Consider the following 12,630-nt stretch of genomic DNA (forward strand, 5'->3'; position numbering starts at 1 on the left):
ACCCTGGTAGACCCAGGTCTGCTCTGTCGGGTCGTGGTGAGGGAGCTGTGTTTTGGGGGATTTGTGGTTGCAGGTTTGAGACACAGGTGGGTCACCGTCATTGCACCCCCTGAGGACGGCACTTCACCCGAATGACCGCGTAAACGAAGGCAAAGACTGCTAGCTGTTAGCTGCTAGCCCCGCACGTAAGAGCGTCTGCCTAATGCCTACAGTGTAACACGAGAGAGCTTGTCTCATGAAAGCAGCTTCTGGGGGCGGTGTCGGGTTGAACCCCCGGGGTGCGGGTGGGGGGGGACCCCAGTTCGGCGTTCTCAGGCTCTGAGGCAGTCGGGGCCCGCGTGATGTCACCGCGTCCGACCGGACGGGCGAGGAACGGGACGCCCACTCTCTCCCGGCTCCCCGGCCCCAGGTGTCGGGGGATACGCAGCTGTTCCCGATAAGACCCCCGTCCCCGTGACGACCGCGGCTGCCCTCTGATCCGCGATTGGGTGTCGGCTTCCGAGGGGCGGGGCTTCACCGTGACAGGAACTGTAACCGTTATCGTCTTCCATGACGTCTGTTTTTCTTTAAGGCTTTGTCCCCCGTTCCCTCTTCTTTTCTTTTTTTTTTTCCCCCCGCGGATATAGGAGTCGGATCCACGGAGCACAGACAGCCGTGTGAAACTGAGCCTTAATAAAATATTTAGCCGAAACCGAATCTTCCAGCGAGATAAAAAGACTAAAACGCCCACACCCGGATCTGCTTTAACATGTGGAGTATCTTTTCACACCTTTGCTATTGTCTTTCTTTTTCATATTTTTTTTTCACCCCGAGATCTTTATCTTGGGTTTTGGCACCGCCTGTCTCCCTGGAGGTTCGTGAATGAAATCAAATTAATCTTTTTTCTACGTTCCACTGAAGGAACATCTGCAGCCGGCTTGTGTGGGGAGAGGCGATGAAACGGTGGGCAAAGACCAACAGGCGCGAAACCTGAGACAAGACGAACCGAATCGAACGTTACCTACGCAGACAAACCAGCTGCGATTCGATCCCACACATCGGTGCATGTGGTCCCTGTTGAACTCATCTAAACTCTGTTTTGAGTTACATTACATTACATTGCATTAATGGCATTTGGCAGACGCTCTTATCCAGAGCGACGTACAGTTGATTAGACTAAGCAGGAGACAATCCTCCCCTGGAGCAATGCAGGGTTAAGGGCCGCGCTCAAGGGCCCGACGGCTGTGCGGATCTTATCGCGGCTGCACCGGGGATCGAACCGCCGACCTTGCGGGTCCCGGTCACGTACCTTAACCGCTATGACTTTCACTCAAGGGGTGGTGTCAATCCAGCCCATAACATTTCCTGGGAAGTAAGCGGGAATGTCGGGTGTGTCCTGTCTTTCCCAGGTAAATGCCGGCAGCCGTGTCGGAACGGCGGGAAGTGCACGGGACGGAACAAGTGCAAGTGCAGCAAGGGTTTCCATGGCGACCTGTGCTCAAAGGGTAAGCCATCCTCTCTCCCCGGGCGTCAGGGTTACCGCCACACCCCGGGCCAGTATCCTGGGGTCAGACGGGGAAAACAAGGGGAGCAGAAACCACACGGGGGGATCTTACGACGTGATCCGGACGCAGAATACGCTTCCGACCGCTCAACTTTTCCCCAGAGCTCAGCTTCCTGTATGAACAGCGGCTATTTGGGTATATGAGCTATGTGAGCTGCGCTGTGGGCCCCCAGGTGCTGGAGAAACAGACTGCACTGTGGGCCCCTAGGTGAAAGAGAAACAGACTGCACCGTGGGCCCCTAGGTGCAGGAGAAACTGGCTGCACTGTGGGCCCCTAGGTGCTGGAGAAACAGACTGCACTGTGGGCCCCTAGGTGAAAGAGAAACACACTGCGCTGTGGGCCCCTAGGTGCAGGAGAAACTGGCTGTGCTGTGGGTCCCCAGGTGCAGGAGAAATAGACTGCACTGTGGGCCCCTAGGTGAAAGAGAAACAGACTGCACCGTGGGCCCCCAGGTGCAGGAGAACCTGGCTGCATTGTGGGCCCCTAGGTGAAAGAGAAACAGACTGCGCTGTGGGCCCCTAGGTGAAAGAGAAACAGACTGCACCGTGGGACCCCAGGTGCAGGAGAAACTGGCTGCGCCGTGGGCCCCCAGGTGCAGGATAAAGTCCATTTGATGAGTCAGTCTTAATGTACTGTTGAGATCATGGCAAGAGAGTGATCTTTTACTGCCAGTGATGTCATTCCAGCTTTCCAGAGGCTAATATCTGTGTGTGTGTGTGTGTGTGTGTGTGTGTGTGTGTGTGTGTGTGCGTGTGTGTGTGTGTGTGTGCGCAGCTGTCTGTGATCCTGGCTGCGGTACCCACGGGACGTGTGCGGAGCCAAACAGGTGCCAGTGTCGGGAAGGCTGGCACGGACGCACCTGCAACAAGAGTAAGTGCAGGATCCTGTCCAATCGCCGGCGTCCGCGTCCCGAGCCCCGCCCCTTTCCCACGCCCCCTTTCCCTTTCCCAATAATTTCATTTTCCAGAATGGCTACTTCCTCCAAATCAGGGCTCTGTCACCCTGGTGTTGACCGATGGGGTCTGCTGGTTTTTGTTGTGGTCACTCAGCACCGAATTGACTCGGTACAATCACATTTCTTATTATTTCTATGGTGCTTTTTACAGGAGAAACACTGAGAAACGGAAAGGCAAAAAAAAAGGACCTGAGAAACAGAAAGGCAAAAAAAAAGGGCCGGAACCCCAAAACGGCCCAAAATGAACCCTGAAATCGGATTAAAAAAAGTACAGAAGTTAGTTACACAGTTCTCTCACCTCTCCTGGTTCTGAATTGCTTTCTGATATTAAGACATCTGTACCTGCAGTATAACCAGGAGACCCTCCAGCTGTAGACCAGAGCTGCAGACCCCTATGCACTAAAAAACCCAGAAACAAGTATTTCAGTCTTATATTCACACTTTAAATCTTATTTCTTTAACTGTTTTGCTAAATAAGACAAGAATATTGGCTATGAGGTAAGACAGTTTGTCTTATCTCAAGATTTATTCAGAATGAGAACATTTCACTTCACGTGAATTTTAAAGGTAGAATAGGTGAGATTGTTGTGTAAAAACATTGTTACAAGACCATTGTAAATCCCTTCCTATCATTGATTACGGCTCACTGACATGTCGACTCACCCTCTGCCTGTGTTTATAGTCCTTAAATTCGGGTTTCAAAATATACACTTGCAGTTGAGGCAGTCAGTTTTTGCAGAGTGTGCGTCTAGGTTCATCTCTGATGTGACCCGTTCTGTTCCCCAGGGCACCGGGGGGGTGCGGCCAGACTTTCGGGGCCCAAGCACAAACAGCCCCCACCCTCACCCAAGGACACAAAGGAGGGAGCCCACAACAGAAGCCCTCCAGAGACCAACTACGTCGTATGAGCGCCCTGGTACACTGGAGCCCCCCTAACCCCCCCCCCCCACCACCACCCAACATTAGCCCCCTCCTTCCCTTCACACACCCCACATCCTGACCCTGGGTCCTGTTCCAAACCCAGTACTTCAGTATCTCTCTCATTCCAGTGGTTGAAGTTCATGAATGGCATAACTCCCCCCCCCCCCCCCGTGAGCCAATCAGGGCTTCTCCGACTCCATATGAACTCGTGTGATTGGTTCAGACCTGTGCGTCGTTGATAGGCAGCAGTAGTCCCGCCCAGCCGGGCACACGCATGAAAGGCCCGCGTTCGCTTATGCCCTTTTCCGACATCCTCTGCTCCTCCTTGAACGATTTCATTTTTCCGTTCATTCAAGCCGGCCTCGTTTCAAAGCCTTCCCTTTCTTGCGCCGCCGACTCCGTGCAAAGAGGGTGCGCCCTCTATGTTCCGGGAGGGATAATTGCTGGATTCATCTTTGCAGCAAAAGCGACAGTAATGACCAAAAAAAAAAAAAAAAAAAAAAAAAACAAACAAATAAGGAAAAAAGAAACATGGCTCAAATATACGTGTGAAAATCTGATCCGATTTTCTGTTTTTTTGTTTGTCCATGGAGCGCAGCAGATGAACTGGAACCCGGTTCATTTCAGAGTTCCTCACGAGCCTTCTTTCTGCCACGATCCAAAGTTTGTTTTAGATTTCGGCGCAACGGCATAACATTTAAGTGGCACTGCAAGTTTGTCCCATGAAACAGGCTTCTCTGATTAACAGGAGTATGAGGGTATCACACTTACATAATGAACGCTGAATTACATGTACATCGGAGCTCTGATAGGCTTCATAATCTGACTTTATTTAGGATTTTATATTTTAGATCACGCCTGTGAGACTTCAGGGTTTTTTATTTAATTTCGTGAGCTCTGCGATACACTTTTCCTCCAGTGCCCAAGATGTAAAGGGTCACCTCACCCAGGCTTGTTTAAACACGGGGTTCGTTTTCACGGCCCAATCTGCTACATTTGAGCGACCCCCCCCCCCCCCCCTAGGAGGCACTCGGCAGAACCGGACTCCTTTAGGACACCAGACGCTCCGCGACCTTTGACCCCGGCATTCTCCCTGTGCGATAATGGGATCCAGATGAGCGGAGGGCTGTGCGCATAATGCCCCATTTCACACCAGTAGCGACTGTGGCCTCTCTCTCTCTCCCTCTCTCTCTCTCTCTCTCCCTCCCTCTCTCTCCCTCCCCCTCTCTCTCTCTCCCTCCCTCGCTCTCGCTGTCTCTCTCTCCCTCTCTCTCTCTCTCTCCCTCGCTCTTGCTCTGTCTCTCTCTCCCTCTCCCTCCCCCCCTCTCTCTCTCCCTCTCCCTCGCTCTGTCTCTCTCTCCCTCCCCCTCTCTCTCTCTCGCTGTCTCTCTCTCCCTCCCCCTCTCTCTCGCTGTCTCTCCCTCTCTCTCGGTCTCTTCCCCTCTCTCTCTAGCTCTCTCTCTCTCTCTCTCTGAGGGCACACTGCCATAAGCATTTATAACACGCTGCTCAGTGGTAGTGGTGTGCGTTGGAGTGTGGTATGACCAACACGTCCATTATAACAAGTATATCTCATCCGAGTGGGAAACGGCGGCCATGTTCCTCAGTAAAAAATAATAATAACGTTCTTATATATCGACGTTTCGCACGAAAAAGGCAGATAATCCGAGCAGATTTGTAAGAGTTCAGCACTGAGCAGCACGCGACCACTCCCTGTGTTTAAACCCTTCCGTAGAACCGTCTTCCGTGTCTGTTTCTTGGCTACTTGCAGTACTGTGCAAAAGTCTTAGGCACCTGTTTAACATTCTGTACAGATAAGATTCTTTCAAAATAATTCTATGAAAGGTCCTAAATAAACATGCTATACATTTTACATTACATTTTAGTAATTTGGCAGAGTAGTTAAAAACTGAATCAAATCAATATTTTTTGTGACCATCCTTCGTTGTTAAAACTGCCTCACTTCTATGAGATAGCCAACGCTGTCCTGCACAATTAGCAGGGAGGTTCCAAGCATATTGGAGACAGCCATGATCAAGTTTTTATGTAAAAAGTAGTAAATTGCTTCCAGTAATATGTTACTTTTAAAAATAAAATACTAAAATGTCTAAATAAAAATAAATCTTTTGGAAAAGGAATATTTGGAAATCTCAAATGTGTTCTTTGATTCTAACACACACAAAAAAATAAACATAAATATAATAAAGTCTAGGGTGCCTAAGACTTGTGCACAGTACTGTATATTCATCCGCCCTGCTAACCCCCTTCCCGCTCGTTGTGTCTGACTTAGGAAATCCTAATGGTACGCATTAAAAAAACACCAAAGAACACTGAAAAACCCTTCGTCTATTTCAAGCGTCCGCCATGTTAGATCGACGGAAAATAACGATAAAACAGACGAGCGGTCGAATACGACAGCGCGCGGTCGTCGTCGGAGTGGTTCTCAAACGCTGTGCAGACCCCAACTCCCTCCGCACTCACTCACACACACACACACACACACACACACACACCCACCCGGACGCACCATAATCCCTCTATCGCGTGGAAACCCATGAACTGTAAAGTAGCTCAACACGTCGAGTGTAAGACGGTCAAGATTTAGAGGTTCCCTGTGTAAACGCTGATGTACGCAGTGTCTGTCTCTTATTGAACTCCAGCCTATGGGGCCAGTGTTGTCTCCGTGTCTCACTGTCTACCTGTACACATCTCCTCATCCCCTTGTCTTCTTTTACATCTATTGTATTTAATGAAGAATTTTCTTTTTGTTTTGTTTTGTAAACCACTTTTTCTATTAATATTTATCACGTAGTGAAATTGCTATATCAACCTGAATTGTACTTTAGCCTTAGAAAAAAGTGTAAGAAAAAAAGGTAGAAGATATTTTATTTCTTTTGAATTATTCACTTAAAAGTCTTTGTAATTAATGTTTATAACATTGTAACACAGCACATAAACTGCCTAATATATTGTAAACGAAAAAGTGTGCTTCTCCTATGCTCTTGTGTGTATGTACGTAATGAAATACTAAAGTTAAATGTTGTGAATTCCTATTTGGTTGTCGGAGCTAATTTGGAGCGATTGCTGGGATGAAGGAGGAGGGGGGTTTGCGTTTGGCAATCACACGGGGTGATGCGAATCACCTGACCCACAGAGCGCCACGCGATTGGCTGAGGCATTGCCCTGGGAGGGAGGGGTTGTGCGTGACAGCGCCCCCTTTGGTGGATGTGAAGGTTACGGCTGTGTTCGCTGTGTCAGGCGCTCCTGGGGCATTCTGGGAAAGGAAGAAACGACAAAATAATAAGAGGAGCTCAAGCTTTCTCCTTCATCTCACACTCTCAGAAATAAATAAAGTGACAGTGGACGTGAATTTTGGCTCTTCAACTTCACAAATGTGGGCGGCACGGATGGTGCGGTGGGTAGCACTGCCGCATCACAGCAAGGAGGTCCTGGGTTCGAATGCCCGTCGGCCGGGGGCTCTCTGTGCGGAGTTTGCATGTTCCCCCCGTGTCTGCGTGGGTTTCCTCCCACAGTCCAGGTTAGGCCGATTGGAGAGTCTAAATTGCTCGTGGGTATGAGTGTGTGAGTGAATGGTGTGTGTGTGCCCTGCGATGGACTGGCGACCTGTCCCAATGTATGCTGGGTATGCTGGGATAGGCTCCAGCCCCCCTGCGACCCTGTTCAGGATAAGCGGGTTAAGATCACGGATGGATGGATGGAACTTCACAAATGTACCCGGAAAGTACGGTAACGTTCTCGTTAGATACAAATGAGTATGAGTAAATTTTCCAAGCAAAAATTAGTTATATATTGCTGATGAGGGGTAGCATTTTACACACCCTCAGGGTGCAGCTCCAGCGACGAGCATTCGTAACTTTTGAGGCACTTTTCATCCCGTTATTTCTGAGAGCGTATCTTATTTTTTTCTGGACGTGAGCCAGAGGTCTTGCTTGCTGGCCTGTTTGAGCACACATCCCTACCCTGTGTGTTTCAGTAAACACTAATAGGAATACCCCCCCCCCCCCAAGGGCCACCCTTGGAAACTGGGGGGCAGCATGAGCTGTAGCATTCCTGGGGCCTGCTGATGAAAACCCTTTTATCTTCCCGAAAGCCTTTCTTCCAGAAGGCTCACAAAAGCGGCTGTGCCCCCCCCCCAACCCCCCCTGAACGGGGCAGGCCGGGGGGTGGGGTGGAGTGGTGGTGGTGCTGGGGGGGGGGGGGGGGGCTTCTTAATGAAGCATACAGGTCCACATCCCTCTTTTGGGTGAGGTACAACCGGCATGCATCTTTAGAGGACCACCCACTCAGGCTTTCACGGGGTCAGCAGGGCTGATGGGTGGGTGGGGGGGTGCTTCATTTCGTGTCTTCCCCCCTCATCACCTCCGGAGATGCACGCGGACGCCTGTCAGAGGCCGGGTGGGGGGTGGGGGGCAGATAGCGGTGATTGTTTTATCTGGGGGGGGGGGGGGGGGGGTCAGGGGGTTGGGGGACTTCCTATTTGCAGAGCTGAATAGAATCTCTGGACTCTTCTGGTGTCAGGATGACATCATGTATTGCTTTCTTTTTTTCTTTTTTTTTAAGTCTTGTTCCGGAATAAGTTAAAAATAATAACAGCCTCTAAAACGCTGCTAAATCCCTGTGCAGTTACGCATGATAAAACATTGTAATTCAAAATAACCATGAAAATGTAGTTGAGATTTAGTTTAGTTTGCATACAGTGGTACAGGATAGACACTGTATGTACACTTGTGGGAGTGATAGAGGAGGGGATTGTGGGATAGAGGGGGTGATTGTGGGAGTGAGAGAGGAGGAGGGGATTGTGGGATAGAGGAGGTGATTATGGGAGTGATAGAAGGGGAGGATATTGTGGGACAGAGGTAGTGATTGTGGGAGTGATAGAGGAGGAGGGGATTGTGGGATAGAGGAGGTGATTATGGCAGTGATAGAAGAGGAGGATATTGTGGGACAGCGGTAGTGATTGTGGGAATGATAGAGGAGGGGATTGTGGGATAGAGGGCGTGATTGTGAGAGTGATAGAGGAGGGGATTGTGGAATAGAGGGGGTGATTGTGGGAGTGATAGAAGAGGAGGGGATTGTGGGATAGAGGGGGTGATTGTCAGAGTGATAGAGGAGGGGATTGTGGGATAGAGGGGGTGATTGTGGGAGTGATAGAAGAGGAGGGGATTGTGGGATAGAGGGGGTGATTGTGGGAGTGATATCCATTGTTAGATTTTGAAAAGTAGGCCTGTAAGCTGAAGTATAATCCTTGTGTTCTTCCACTCTAGAGTTAAAATTTGAAAAGCTTGTTTTGTTTTTGTTTAAAATAGTTAATAGTTACACACTTAATTAAAACATTAAAAGTCATGTAACTATGGCATGGTCTGAATGCCATTTCTGTGTGCTTTTCACAAATAGCTACATATCTTTCGGACACAGTAAAAAAAATCGACAGGAGGGATTTCTTGGGCAAACAAAGTTTTTGCCTTTGTTCGTACGACAGGCATCAGTATTGCATTCTGTCGTGAATTTTTTCCTGAGATCCAAGATATCTGATAATCAAGTGGGCATGTGTGGTTGAGAATATTAAGCACCACGCTTCGATGTTTTGAGCGTGTATCAATGGGGCGCTCTTTCAAGCTCTCCGCTGCACAGTAATTAAAATGTCCCCGTCCAGACTAATGCAAGATGATGAAAAGGAAACGGCCCGAGCATCTTGGAAGTTTGGGAAACACGGGCGCTCCTTCGCTTTTCCCACCCTATTATCCTAATTGATTTCAAGGCGCTGTCACGCCGGGAGTCCCCCCCCTCGTTCCGCCCTCGGCTGGAATCCCGCCGTTCGCAGCGCGAGCGGGCCGCGATTGGCCGGCGCTGGGAAACAGCTGGCGGAGCTTCAAAGCGCGGAGATCAGAGCGCGACCCTGACGGGGCTGAGCGGAGGTGATGGGTGTATTAGAGAGACGAAAAACGAAAACACAAAGACGCGGTCTGTGTTGTCATCACAAGAGCCGCGCGGCTCCTGCCGGTGATCGGCGAATGCCTCTTTTAAGGTTTTCTTGTGTTTTTATTTTTTTTATTGATGGCAACATTACCCCCGGAGAACCGGCGCCTTCAAAGACTGTTAATTTATCTTCTTCGCGTGGTAAATGAAGGTCAGGTTAAACCTACGCCGCTTGGATGTAGTTTTTTTCCTGTTTTTTTCCACCACGCTTAACAAAAAAGTGGAAAAAGTATCTGAATACGCCGGCCTGCGAGACTAGTTTCCCTCGCCCTGTTTACTGCCTGCGGCTCACATGCAGTGTGTCGTTTCTGTACATTCAGGTTTTATGAGGGTAGTCGCCAGCATTTGTAACCTCCTTCCATCCCCTGCTGTTCGCAGGACGCAGTTCCCCACGGGGGGAGACGTGACCCTCAGATGAGCGGCCGCTCGTAGCTCTCACTGTCCGGCCTGCCGTGGGTTTGACTTTGTCACACTGAGGCAGATGTGCTTCTGGTTGGCTTTCCAACGCAGTTCACGACGGACAATTAGAGATTTATGCTCTACGTGTCTGATTTCGTGAAGCCAAACTATGAAAATTGGATGGACAGTTCCTAAACTGTATGGTGAATTCAAATGAGTAACTTTAGCCTTCATAGTAGTGTCATAACGGTCCTCCTGCATCTTACCTGTCTGAGGCCTTTCCCCTCCGAATACCGCCACACACCCCAACCCCCCCCCCCCCCCTCCAGTGCCAGCTCTATGTTTTGGCCCCTGGGAGAGGGGAGGGGGGCATAGGGCGAGCTCCTTACCCCCTCTTTCTTCTGTTTAAATATCCTCCACATTCCGACCATTTCTGGAAAGCATTACAGCGGAATAGGAAAACAGGCAGGTTTCTCAGTCCGTGTTTCCCTAAACTCGGGCACCACGGCGGCGGTTTTAAAATTCCTCACCAGTTAGTTTGCGAGGTGACACGTGGAGGGGCGGGCGGGGCAGGAAGTCTTATATGGTGTGTTTGGAGACACGGTTCAGTTCACGGGGCCCACGAGCACGCCGTCCCGCGTCTACCCGACATCCTCGCTCCGCGTAAACGCGAACCTGGAGCGACTGCGTCTCCTAGCTCCGCCGCTTCGTTCGAGGTCAACGGCGCAAGGTGCAGCTGGGGATTTAACCCCGCGTGTTGTCGCGTCGAACCGTAAGGTCCTCACTTTATCTGCACAGCGCACGTTCCGGTCCCCACCTTAGCTGTGCCGTGTATCGGCTTCCCGTTTTCACCGCGTTCGTACGGGTCGGAGCGACCTTAACTGAAGCCACCCGGTCGCGGCGCTAGTGAGCTCCGTCTCTCAGCGCAACTGGGAAACGAGCTTCAAAACAAAAGGCCGGGTTTGGTCGCCTGGTTACGGTACTGTAATCAGCCCCGGCGTGGGTGGCTATGCGCTAACTCCCTTAAGTGGCTGCAGTTCTGAGCGGTGGGTTCGCGTTTTCACTCCACCCAGGGAGGTCACAGATACGGTTCAGAGCACGGCAGGTTTTCTGTTTTCGTTTCTTACCTACAGGTGACGGTAAATCACTTCCATAAGCGCTTGACGAATAGTTACCCTCCCCAAAAAACAAAATGGCTACTATGGAAACTTTTCACAGATTCGTAGAACTTACTGGCTTACTGAAATCTGTCACACATACCTCTGGACTTTACGGACGTTTTGCTCTCAGGAGACGTTTTACCTCCAGACCACAGCCGTACGCAGACCGGCTTCCCGCCCTTAAGTGCTGCATCGCACTGGGGCGCTCTGTTCCTATGGCGACCCATAAACACACCGTTTCTCCCGACAGAGGTCAGCCGGCCTATAACTAAAATCGCTCAAAAATATACACGCAGAAAATTTAAAATGAGCCGTTTCACATGTTTGGGAACATCAAAAATAATATTTTTGTGAAAGAGTGCGTAGCAATCATCGCAGGTAGGTAGCACTTAGGTCAGGCTGCCGCGTGGTGGGGCCCTTCCCAGAGTGCCGCACTGCTTTTCTGTGCCTCCAGGAGCATGGAGCTGAACCGAACCTGCACACACCCCTCACTCAACACACACTCCTAACACACACCCCTCACTCAACACACACTCCTAACACACACCCCTCACTCAACACACACTCCTAACACACACCCCTCACCCAACACACACTCCTAACACACACCCCTCACTCAACACACACTCCTAACACACACCCCTCACTCAACACACACTCCTAACACACACCCCTCACTCAACACACACTCCTCACCCAACACACACTCCTAACACACACCCCTCACTCAACACACACTCCTAACACACACTCCTCACCCAACACACACTCCTAACACACACTCCTCACCCAACACACACTCCTAACACACACCCCTCACTCAACACACACTCCTAACACACACCCCTCACTCAACACACACTCCTCACCCAACACACACTCCTAACACACACCCCTCACTCAACACACACTCCTAACACACACCCCTCACTCAACACACTCCTAACACACACCCCTCACTCAACACACTCCTCACTCAACACACACTTCTAACACACACCCCTCACTCAACACACACTCCTAACACACACTCCTCACCCAACACACACTCCTAACACACACCCCTCACTCAACACACACTCCTAACACACACCCCTCACTCAACACACACTCCTAACACACACCCCTCACTCAACACACACTCCTAACACACACTCCTCACCTAACACACACTCCTAACACACACTCCTCACTCAACACACACTCCTAACACACACCCCTCACTCAACACACACTCCTAAAACACACCCCTCACTCAACACACACTCCTAAAACACACCCCTCACTCAACACACTCCTAACACACACTCCTCACCCAACACACACTCCTAACACACACCCCTCACTCAACACACACTCCAAACACACAATCCTAACCCATCACAAACTCCTAACACACATTCCTAACACATTCCTGACCCAGCACACACTCTGAACACTCACTCATAACCCAACACACACTCCTAACACACACTCCTCACCCAACACACTGTCCTAACACACACTCCTAACCCAGCACACACTTACAGCACACACTTACACTCAACACACACTCCTAACACACACCCCTCACTCAACACACACTCCTAACACACACTCCTCACCCAACACACACTCCTAACACACACCCCTCACTCAACACACACTCCTAACA

General features: G+C 50.3%; 1 protein-coding gene across 1 annotated transcript in view; it reads left to right on the forward strand.

Moving 5' to 3' along the window:
- Window positions 1-3,407, forward strand: part of wif1 (wnt inhibitory factor 1) — a 12,707-nt gene extending 9,300 nt beyond the window's left edge. Inside the window, exons 8-10 of the mRNA XM_061229934.1 lie at window positions 1,389-1,484; window positions 2,319-2,414; window positions 3,286-3,407. Of these exons, the coding sequence (XP_061085918.1) occupies window positions 1,389-1,484; window positions 2,319-2,414; window positions 3,286-3,407 (314 nt within the window). The remainder of the gene's footprint in view (window positions 1-1,388; window positions 1,485-2,318; window positions 2,415-3,285) is intronic.
- Window positions 3,408-12,630: the final 9,223 nt, after the last annotated feature.

Source organism: Conger conger, chromosome 19 (genome assembly GCF_963514075.1).
Source record: "Conger conger chromosome 19, fConCon1.1, whole genome shotgun sequence".
NCBI classification, from domain to species: domain Eukaryota; kingdom Metazoa; phylum Chordata; class Actinopteri; order Anguilliformes; family Congridae; genus Conger; species Conger conger.